Raw genomic sequence first — 12235 nt, 5'->3', positions numbered from 1 at the left:
GCCGCCACCATTCCTGGGCGGCATTACAACCCTTCCACTTCTCCCATTTCCCATTTTTCCTTTTAATTCTACCTCTGCCTTCCAGGTTCCCTACCTCATACCTCATGCTCTGTTTTACTTTTCTGCTACTGATTCTGTTAGTTAGCCTAGTTCTTTAATTTTGTTCTTCTAGGTTAGTTAGATATGCATGTTTTAGTTGATCCTAGGTGGTTAGGTAGCTAGGTTGTGGTTAGAGGATTTTAGGCCTGATAATTTCTCCGTTCGTGTTTATCCAACATGGCTGAATGCAAATTGCTTGTTTGATGAGTGATACTGGTGTGGTGTTGTCTACATATTGCTACTGCTATGCTATTTTTTTCAATGCTGCCTTACTGAACTTTAATTGTTAGATTGTGTTTGTTGTTGCTTGTATATATGCAATCCATGCTTTCTTATGTTGTTGCAATTTTTTTATTCATATACTTGTATCTTGTGCTGTTCGCCATCTGGGAACATCTAATTTACTACCAGAATGCTGCCCAAATTTCTAAAAATGGTTTTGTTCTTCCATTTGTACCCTAGGCTTTGAACTTGGCACTTTTTATTTGAGATTTACTTATCATTACACCGAGCTCAATTCCTAAGTTGATTTGGTTAGCATATCCGAGTTTATGTTGGTTCCCATTGATATGCATTAGAAAAAGGTTAGTGAGGAACTATTTGGCGGTTTTCTGTGACAAATAGTTTCCCACCTAATGCCTCAATTTGAACCTTCTTGTGCTTTCACCTTTCAAGTTAATCGAATGCCTTTCGACTCTTACTAAGCTTACCATTTGTTCTTAACCTGCATTTTTCTTGACTATGGTTCATTCATTTGCAATAATTGATTGAATAACTGTGCATTCCACTTGTGTGACCCTCTTCTTTCAAAACTGCTCTGACTCGCTTTTGGTCACACAAAGTGCATATTTCACCCTTTCTATACCAATTATTGAACATTTAGTGAATTATTGGGTTTTGGTTTTGATTTGAATTCTGATTCTTGCTGCTTGCATTCTAAGTTTTCATCTTTTTTCACTCACTTCATGATTACATGTTAATCCTCTTATTTTCTGAATATGTCAATCCTTGCTTTCTCTTCTTTTACTTGGCTTATTTGTTTATATCCTGTTATATCTGTTTTTCAGGATGGCTGACAGAGAGAAAGCCAAGGTTACCTCCAGAAAGAGAAAAAAACCTCAAGCCTCCACTCTTTCTCCTTACGCCAATTATGCTAAGAACCCACTTAATGAAAAGGACAAAGAGAACCAACAGCTACCTGCCACCTATACAGACATGTTTCTCAACCTATATTGTGAGCTCCGCTTCCCGACCTATCGGAAGAAGAACCTTAACATAGAGAAGAAACTGGCCATCCCTGCTGACTTGACGCTCCATTGAGGCTCGTATTCAGGGGTTGGGTCTAGGCTTTGTTGATAGGGAGCTGGGCAAGATAAACACATCATGGGTCAAAGAATTTTACTGTAATTTCTTTAGAGCAACCCTTAACTCGGTTTACCTGCGAGGCAGACAGATATTGGTTACCGAGGCTGCTATTGAGGATGCTCTCCACTGCCTACCTAAGACCGGTGCCACAGATGCCTATGAGCAGGCGGAGATAGCGATACATTGTATGACTTTTGATTATGAGGCTGAGATGTGTTATTGCCACCCCGGATGCCCCTTGGGTGATGGATGCTGATAATAAAAAACCCAAGGGGATGCTGTTTGCTCATCTATCGAGAGAGGCTAGGACATGGCAGCAGATCTTTGCCACCTATGTCATGTCTACCACACATTTTACTGAGATTCTGATGGACATGCTTGTCCTGATCGGATGTGTTATGGAAGGGAAGGAGATTTACTTCCCCCGATTGATCAGGAGGTACATGTGGCGCGCACATATTCGTGGCATACTCCCATTCCCCACTTTGGTCACTAGGATGGCTGAGCTAGCCGGTGTTCCTTGGAAAGAGGATGACGTGTCACCACTACCCTCAGACGACGACGACAAGGAGGACGTTATTCCGTGGTGGTCATGGGTGAACGAGAAGCCTCCATCCCGGCGTCCATCTAGAGCCCGAGCCAGAGCAGCGACAGCAGCGGGACCTTCTTCTTCCTCAGCTGCAGCAGTACCCTCAGCACCAGCAGCACCTTTAGCACCACCAACACCACAGCCGACATATCTAGTGGTACAACATCTCTTCCGCTTCATGGAGCGTAGTGAGCGCCGCATCATGCGATGCCTTGATAGAGTGGATCAGATGTTTGTGGCACTGGGCGTTGTGTTACCCCCTCTTCCCGACTCTTCCGCATCCGACGATGAGGACCATGAGGAGGAGCCACCTCAGTCGGAGGCACCTCCACAAACACAGGCCGCCCTGGAGGTGCAGCAGCCCCCTGAGGAGCCATAGCCTGAGACCCAGCAGCCAGATGCGACCATTGACCCCCATTCTGAGCCCGAGCAGTAGCATCGATGCTGTGATTTAAGTGTGGGGAGGTCGTTGTCTCCGGTGGTCTATATTTTGGTGAACCATTTCAGACCTTTATTCTATTTTGCTTTATTTTGTATTTTGCTTTATTTTGTTTTATATTTCTTTTAGTACTTCCAGATTCTTATTTTATTGTACTTTTATTTATTTTTACTTGGTTGCATTTTGCACTCTGGACTTGAATATATCTTAGATATTTAGCTTAAATCGCACTTCTAGTTTATTAGTTGTGATTTGAAAAAATGTGGATTATTGAGCTTAGTTTACTCTTTTGCATATGAGAATTTGGTGTGATTGAAAATAGGGAGTAAACTAAAAACTTTTAGCTTTCCATAATCACAATATTTCGTTTAGTATATATATAATAATAAATGTTGGTCAATTTGTTGAAAATTTCAAGAAATACATTTTTTTAGAAAGGGCATTAAGATTCACATAGATTTGAGTTAAAACTTTTTGAAACTTGCATGATATAGTTTGGAATATGGTATTTGAGCTGAGAACACACAACCCGTAAGTTTTGAGCTTAATTGCATGGTTACATTATTTAACCATGGTTTTTATTCTCGTGTGTTTTCTTCTCTATGATTGCAATCTTTAGTGTTCCATTCTATATGTCCATTATTTAGTGTATGTTCATGCATATATGTGATTGAGGCCATCATTTGATATTAGCTCACTTATCCCAAATAACCTACCATCTCATTTGCCTTTGTTTACCACTTTGAGCCTTTTTAACCCCCAATTATTCTTTATATCACCACATCACTAGCCTTAAGTGGAAAAATAATTAATTGTCCCATTTGAATCTTTGGTTAGCTTAAGATAGAAATTGTGTGTCAATTAAGTATGGGGAAATGTGGGAACTTTGGTTTATGAGAATGTGTACTGTTTTTATTGACAAATGTTGAGAATTTGAGTGTTACTCATGTGGAATTATAAAAATCATATGCATTGATTTACTATGTTTTCATATTTACAAAAAAAAAAAAGAAATAAATGAATATGGGACAAAATCACCCCAATGTTAAGTTCAATAAAAAGATCAATGCATATGTGATGGAATGAAAATTAAGATATGAGTATGTGAAATATACAAAAGTGAGATTTTGGATAGCTAGGCATGATTTTAGAATTATATAGAGTGTCTATATGTGTTAGGTGAGAACTTAAGTTAGTCAAAGATTCATATGATAGCCCACTTGGCCATACATATATCCTCACCCTTACCTTAGCCACATTACAACCTTGAAAAGCCCTCATGATATTTGCATGTGTACACTTGATAATTGTTGATTAGTTAGATGAAGAACAAAGTTTTCTTTGAAAGCATGATTAGAAGAGACTAGAGTGGATTAACCCCAAACACTTGAGTGATTAGAGTGCATATACAAATCCAGTGAGGGTTCAATTGCTCATTTCCATATGTCCATATTTGATCATTGCTTGTCTTGAAAGTTTGTGAACTCTTTTGATTAACTCAACTCAATTGTGAATATGCTTTGATATGATTGACTTAGTCCTTGATTGTGCATATATGATTTCTTAGAAATTTGACTCACTTTGACCACATGTATGCTTATATATATATAGATAGATAGTTATTATAATAGCATGATGCATGTAGGTAGCCCGCATCTAGATAGGTTGCATTGCAGGAGTCTTACTTTTTTCCATTCATTCTTTTGATCTCCTTGAGCTTAGCATGATGATATGCTAATGTTTAAGTGTGGAGAGATTGATAAATCACTATTTTATGGTTTATCTTGTGCTAAATTGATTGGTCCTTATCAATTCTTTGCATACTTATTCATACAATTTGCATGGTTTTACAAATCCTTCCCAATTCTGTTCTATGGTTGAAAACTTGCTTCCTAAGCCCTTAAATTTGCTATTTTTAATTCCCCTTCATACCATTCAATGCCGTGATCCGTGTGTTAAGTACTTTCAGGCTTTATAGGGCAGGAATGGCTCAGAGGATGGAAAGAAAGCTTGTAAAAATGGAAGGAATACAAGAAACTAAGGAGCAGACCAGCGAGAATCGACGCACACGCGTACCTGATGCATACCCGCAGCTTGGCGCCTCCTATAGCGATGCGGACGCGTACTTGCCACGAACGCGTGACACGCGCAGAAGACCATCGACGCATATGCGTACCTGACGCATACGCGTGACATGCGCCACGTGTAGAATTTGCAGAAGATGTTGGGGGCGATTTTGGGCTGAGTTTGGACCCAGTTTTCGGCCCAGAAACATAGACTAGAACCAGAGGACAGCAGAGACTGAGGGCAACTTCTGATTATTCATAATTTAAGATTTAGATGTAGTTTCTAGAGAGATAGGCTCTCTCCTCTCTCTAGGTTTTAGGTTTTTAGATTTAGTTCTTCTCCAATTCAGATTTCTATCTTGCTTTATTTTAGTTTCTATTCTACATTCTATCACTCTAGCATCTTACTTTATCTTCTCTTGTTGATTTATTTATTTTTCCATTTAGTTTGTGAACTTTTGATGTTAGATTCAATTTCCATATTAATACAATTTATGTTTTCCATGGTTATTGTTACTCTCTTTAATTTTTAGTCATTGATACTTGCAATTAGTTGTTTAGATTTATTTTTCCTTATTAGTTTTCTATGCTTTTATTTTGTGCCTACCAAGTGTTTGACAAAATGCTTGGAGGGATGTTAGAGTAGGATTTTATGTTCTTGGCTTGGGATGGTAACTTAGGAACTCTTGAGTTACTAATGTCCAAGTAAACCAATTGGGAGAGAATCAATAGATTCCTTTTCGGGAGCGATTCATCCTTCCCGAACGCAGCATACAACTATCCGCTGTACTGCGCTCTCCAAGTGTGCTTGTTCCCCCTTCTTCCTTGATGATTGATAGCCATTGACTCTAGTTCTCACTAATTGGATTAGTGGAGAGTTAGGACTTATGGACTTGGATTAATATAGCTCATTTGACTTTCTTTTACTAGTTAGAGGATGATTTAATGGGATTGATCCTTGCCAATTCTCAAGTTGTGGTTAGTTATAAGGATAGAGATCCTTGACCACTGAACCTTGCCAAGACCACTTTATTATTTGAATTTCCTTGCCATTTATTTTTCTTGTCTCTTAATCCGAAACCCCAAAAAGATACGATCTCATAACCAATAACAAGAACACTTCCCTGTAATTCCTTGAGAGACAACCTGAGGTTAAATACTTCAATTTATTTTTATAGGGATTTATTACTTGTGACAAACAATTTTTTGTATGAAAGGATTTTAGTTGGTTTAGAAACTATACTTGCAACGAGATTTCATTTGTGAAATTTTAAACCGTCGAAAATCCGGATCATCAAAGCTCAAGATATGATCCGCCAAAGTTGGCATAAAACCTATTTTTACCAAAAACCTTAAAAACTTACTTTTACCAGAACTCTCATTTCAAAACCAACTTCTCACAATCCAGTTACTACCAAAACAACACAAATGTCTATACCACTCATTCCTCAAACTCAACCATCAATAACCTCCCATTTACACTATTCCACACCATCAAAATCATTATTCTCCAACATCTAAAATCATCATAAACACTCCTAATTCTCCTCATTCATTAATAACATTTTCATAATTCATCATCAATCATCAACAATACCAACAACTCTCAACAACCATAATAATTCTCAACTTTCATTATCAAATCATTAAGCTCCCAAACATTTCACAACAACATTACACATCAATAATTTCTCATACATAGATCCATCACTTACCACCCATCATTATCATAATAGTCACACAACACCAATCTCAACACAACATCAATAATCCATCAACCTTAACACAACATCAATAATCCATCATCATACTACATATACTCAAAGTCATCATACATCATAATTATCAACATCTAATTTCAATCCTATCCTATGGTCCACTAGTCTAAGAGTCCAGAGATATTACATATTACATAGAGGAGACCGAAACCATACATTGGCCGATCTCTAAAATGCACACTGCACCAAGATTGGAATCCAACAAGCTTTCAACTCACCAACAAGCCACCAAAGCTCAAACTAACATCATATATATATCAAAATCAAAACCTAAGATACACAAAATAACTAAACACAAGGGTTTAGTAAAACTTTACCTTACTCAATGAGGTTAGGAGTAAAATCCAACAATATTCCAATGCTAGATCACCCCTAAACAAACAAAACACAAAAATCCACTCAAGAACAAGAACAAAAAATGCACAAGAGCTAGGGCAGGAAATTAGGGCTGGAGTTTTGACTTCTTACCAACAATGCCTAGCTAGAATCAAAGAGTTCGACAAGAGCTTCGCGTGGCTGCAAACGGCTCGTCAATCGGAGCTCCGTAGCTCAAAATATGGCTTGAGGAAGATGGATGTGAATAGTACCAAGCCTTCTTCTCCCTCTCTTCTCAAACCAGCGTGCCTTACTTCTTTGTGGGTGAGAATGAGCTGATTTGGCTCATTAACTCACTTATATATATATATTGGGCTTTGGGCTCGATTTGGACCTGGTCTAACCCGTTAGCATTTTAGGTCTATTTGGCCTAATTTGGGCCAAAACCTCTAAGATTAGTACCCGGTTTTCGATTCTAAATTATTTTTGTCTTTTCAAAACAATAAATTTAATTCTCCAAAATACGCAGTACTAAAAAGACTAGAGCCGGTACTGCCGGCTTAAGCACTAGTACGCATTTTTCGTAAAACCTTTTCGAAAAAGATACATTTTCCAACTCAGAAAAATTCATTGAAATTAAATTTCACATTTAAATTTTCAAATTAAAATTTCTAAATTTTCAATCTGCTCCAGGCACTTAAAATTATTATTTTATTAAAATGGTTATACCGGTTCTTACATTCTCCCCTCCTAATAAAGTTTTTTGCCCTCGAAAATTCAAATTAGGCTATATATATATATATATATATATATATATATATATATATATATATATATATATATATATATATATTCTCCATGAAGCATTCTACTATCAACGTTATCAACCCAACAAGTTGCCAAAGCATCTCATCCACCATCATTCTACCGCAGCGACGTTCTCTCTCGCCTTCCACTGCGTCACTCTGATTATCATCGAGTTAATACTCAAAATGGCCCCTGAAATTTGGAGACACACTCAATTTGACCCCCGAAATTTTAATTGACTCAATTTGAACCCCCAAATTTGAATAAGTGACTCACGTTAGCCCTTCTGTGAATCTCCATTAACGGCACGCTTACCTGGAACGTTAAGTGACACATGGATTCGACACGTGGCCTTATTAAACCTTGCTGATATAGAAAAAAAAAATTTTTAGACTCAATTTAGCCCCCCTTTTAATGAATATAAAACCCTAACAAGTGCCAAATTCTCAATTTGATATTGTTGTTTGGGTGTTGGAGAAGATGATGAGGAGCACCAGCCAAGGTTCTGGAAGCTGCAACAGATCTCATTCACATGGAAGTTTGGATAGAAATCCAAATCGAGCTAGATCTAGAAAGGTTCAACACTGGTGTGGTTGTGGAATGCGTCCTGTTCTTCGTTGGTCTGGAATAGAAGCAAATCTAGAGAGACCATTTTTTGGATGTCCAAACTATAATGTAAGTTCTTGAATTCCTTCCTTCTTGAATTTACATATTCTTTTTGTAATACATGCATAATTTATTTTGTGGTTCTTGTTGTGATAGACCTCTGGAAATAGATGGTGTGGACTTTTTGTGTGGGCAAATGACGTAGAAGAAGAAGACATAACTGGCAAACATGAAACTGATAATAGCATTGAGTATTGGAAGATGCACGTGGGTTGGAAGATTAGTGCAATAGAAGCTGAAATTAGGATTTTAAAAGTATGGAATAGTATTTTGAATTTTTTTCTTGTTTTGTTTGTAGTTATAGCTATTGGTTATGCCTTGGGTGTAGGAAAGTGATGAATAAAATTGAATTAATATCACTACAATTATGTTTTTTTAATACAAATCTGTTTTGTAAATTGTAAGTTTTGACTAAACCTAGAAATTCAGTGAGGATATTACAAATAGGTATGATTCTGTAAATTAAAAGTTGTGACTAAACCTATAAAAGTAAAATGGTAAGAATAAACAAGAGACTGATTACAAATCTGCAAATATCAATAATAGACTAACTTGTAATTTATCTACCAAATCTCTAAAATACAAAATAAGTTATAATAATAAACCTTGAATCTGATTTCATAGGTCAACCATAGTCATGACAATGACCATTGTAACACATGATAAACCAAGAGTGATGTCTAGAATGTCATAATTACAGTCACAAAACAAAAAGGGCTATTTAAAAGGTTCCAAAACAAAGCCCTATACAAGACATGACAAAAGGCATAAACAACCACTTACACAAATTTCAGCCACAAAACAGTCACAAAATAACCTCAAAACACACAACTTTGGATTACATTTATCAATTCATCCACAAAAGACAACATAATTTAATCTCTATTTCTTCCTTGACTCTTTGAAGCCCGAAGTGGGGATAAATTTCATAAATTCCGTAAATTTTGCCGCTATCCCAGAACTAGCTCCTTGCATTGGTTCCACAACGAGAGTTGCTCTTCTTTTATGCGGCAGCTTATCCATCCTTGCGAGTGGAGGTGGGGGTAGAGGAACCTACATATAATTAAAAATATTTTATAGATGATGAATAAACACATGATATTTTCATAAATGTAATTAATTAATGTGTTATATAATGGTACCTGCTCTATAATTTGTGGCTATGAAATAGTAGGTTGGGTGATGTCAATCTCCGAAGCCTGTGGAGCATCCACAATTTGTATACCAGCAGTTGTCGCAGTATCATCGGGTACATTTGCATTAGCTCCATCTTGGGATTTGGATTTAGCTACAACAACTACTACTGCTGCAGCAAGAGCACATGCAATATCATCAGCTTTTCTATGAGCACAGCTTCTTTTAGTGTGTCCTTTAATACTCTAGTAGGTACAAGTAAATTCTTTGTAGATTCTCTTTAACTTTGTTGCAGTTTTAGACTTGTTACTGCTCGAAGGCTCCTCATGAGCGTCCTTTCTCCTTTTCTTCTTAGAGTTTCATGGCCTTCTCCTAGTTTTAGGTGCTTGAGGTCTGTTGTATTCAAATTTTTTCCACAGTTCCTCACTCGGTATTGGATTTAGGGAATACATGTATGTAGCCCTATATGCTATCATAATCAACCAATGATGACAAAAGTCTTCAGGATTTTTATTTATCCTTGAAATTGTTGCACATGCATGGACACACGGCATGCCTACAGATTCAAATTTTAATTAGTCATCATCTATAACTCTTAAATGCCATACGTTAAAAATGTTAATTAAGATATCATGTTGGACCTATTATCTGCCAGAATCTACAAGTGCAGATGCTTTTGTTTAAATCAACTGCCATGTTAGTAGGCCAGCCGTGAATTTCAAACCTTTGGTAGTCATCATCTCCACACCTTATAAGTGTCTATTTTTGTGAGTCTTTCCTGATCTTCTGCAGCCGACTTTGTTGGATTGGGGGTAGCTTGCCAATATGGTGAGACAATTTGACTTTATTTTTGGTAATTGACCTCATTGCAAACATCCGAACTTTCTCTAGTAGTGTTATAATTGACTTCGCTCTGAACTCCTTGATTCTTGAGTTAAATACCTCATAGCCGTTGTTACAAATGTTGTCCATCTTTGGTCCATAACTGAAAAATACTCTTGTCTATGATTCTTTAGGCCACTTGTCCAAGTATGCCCATGCTTCTTCATTTCTCCTCTTTAGTCTAAGCATCTTCTGTTCAAACCCATGGCGAGTAGTTTCCCTAGCATAGTCCCACAACATTCCTCTCAACTCCAACTCCTTCCATTGTTTATTAAAATTCTTCCATAAATGCCATACTTCAAAACCTGTGGTGAACCATAAGCAACAATTCTTTGACAGCTGGTATCAACCCCTAAACCAAATAGTAAGAACAATTAACTTTCATGCCTTATATTAACCCCTAAAATAATTTTAATGAACTCAAGTTGACCCTTGAAATAATTTTAATGAACTATTATTGAACCCCGATAAAATAAAAGATTGCATGTTCTATGTATTCAAGGTCTATGACAATGTGTGTAATTAGTAAAATGCTAACAGTAAAACTAAACATCTCAAATTGAAACAAGTTGAATTTATACTCTTTAAGTATTCTATAATACATAATTTCAATACTAAGTGCCAGTACTCATAACTCTCCACTAATTTCTAGCATGTTTATTTAAATATGTCAGAAACAAATGATTCAACTCTTCTATATGATTCAACTCTAATTTATATATGTTTAAATGATATATAAAAAATTTAAATAGCATATATGCTTTCAAACAAGCATGTATAAGTATTTCCTGGAGGGAGAGCAGGTCCTTATGATATGTTAATAAATCACGTTTAATTTTGAATATAATAGTATATATTAATATCAAACTCTTAATTAAAACAAGTTAAATATAATAGTGTAATTAAAACTCTTAAGTACTATACAGTATATAATTAAAATAAATTAAATTTGTAAACAAGTTGTATAAAGCTCAAGTTTAGATTACCTTTTGCATGTTTGATATAAAGCTCCGTTTATCTTGTTCATAGTCATCAAGGTCTTCAAGAAGCAATTCTAGAAACTACCTCCAGTTCTCCTTATTCTCGACATCTACAATCACTCAAGCAATCGGATATATATGATTGTTGGCATCCTGTCCCACAGCTAAAAGTATTTGTCCCCTGAAATGCGTCTTTAAGAAAGCTCCATCTAAACCAATCAATGGTCGACATCCAGCCTTGAATCCCTTTTTGTAACCATCCAGACAAATATACATTCTTTGAAATATTGGGTCACCTTCAACCTGTGGAATCACTCCAATTTTAACTGTTGACCCTGGATTGCTCTTAAGCAATGTCTCACCATAGTCTCTAAGTCTACCATACTGTGTGGCTGCATCACCATACACTGCATTTCTTGCATCTGTTAAAGCTCTAGTCAAGGAGGACTTGTTCAAATCCAGGCCACATATCCTCTTCAAGTTAGGGTATTTCCTTAACTTCCTGACTAAGTTCTGAGCAAGCCACTTCCTATTTGCTGCCCTGTTTTTGTTCATCCTAGGACATACATGCTCATTATTGAACGTCTTTAACTTCCAGCATGTCTCCTCATGGTCCTTAGATGCATACGCAACCCATGGACATTTAACTTCTTCATTCTTCCACTTGAAAACTGCCCTCACCCTGTAGCTTTCATTTCTTCTAAATTTGATTTGTCTCCCCTCTTGAATGGTAAAGTCCCTCACAGCTTCCATAAATTCTTGTTTAGTGTTAAATTTCATTCCAACTTGGAGCATCAACTGTCCAAACCGAGCACCTTGTGAGAATATTGGAAACATGTCATCACTTTCTTCGTCACTAAATTCATCTTCAGTATCTGGGGGGTTTTTAACTCTTCCAATTGCCAAGAGTCTTTTCCATCAGATTCATCATACATTGGATCATAAGCATCATAATGTGAACCATGGTTCTTCCCTAACACTTGTAACCAACCTACCTCCTCATCAGAATTCTCTACTACAATTCCATCATCTTCCACTAACACTTTTTCTTTCCCTTTTTTCTAGGTAGACCCCGGTGCATGCTTGAAGTTCAAATCCCTCTTCCTTGCTTTAGA

General features: G+C 36.7%; 1 protein-coding gene across 1 annotated transcript; it reads right to left on the bottom strand.

Annotated features, from left to right (window-relative positions):
• Nucleotides 1-11240: 11240 nt before the first annotated feature.
• On the bottom strand, nt 11241-11957 carry LOC112701587 (uncharacterized). Its single transcript, XM_025752330.1, has one exon. The coding sequence runs from the start codon at nt 11955-11957 to the stop codon at nt 11241-11243; it is 717 nt and encodes a 238-aa protein (XP_025608115.1).
• Between the last annotated feature and the right edge of the window lie 278 nt (nt 11958-12235).

The sequence above is a fragment of the Arachis hypogaea genome, chromosome 7, assembly GCF_003086295.3.
Source record: "Arachis hypogaea cultivar Tifrunner chromosome 7, arahy.Tifrunner.gnm2.J5K5, whole genome shotgun sequence".
Taxonomy (NCBI): Eukaryota; Viridiplantae; Streptophyta; class Magnoliopsida; order Fabales; family Fabaceae; genus Arachis; species Arachis hypogaea.
This window is presented reverse-complemented; position numbering and strand designations above follow the sequence as displayed.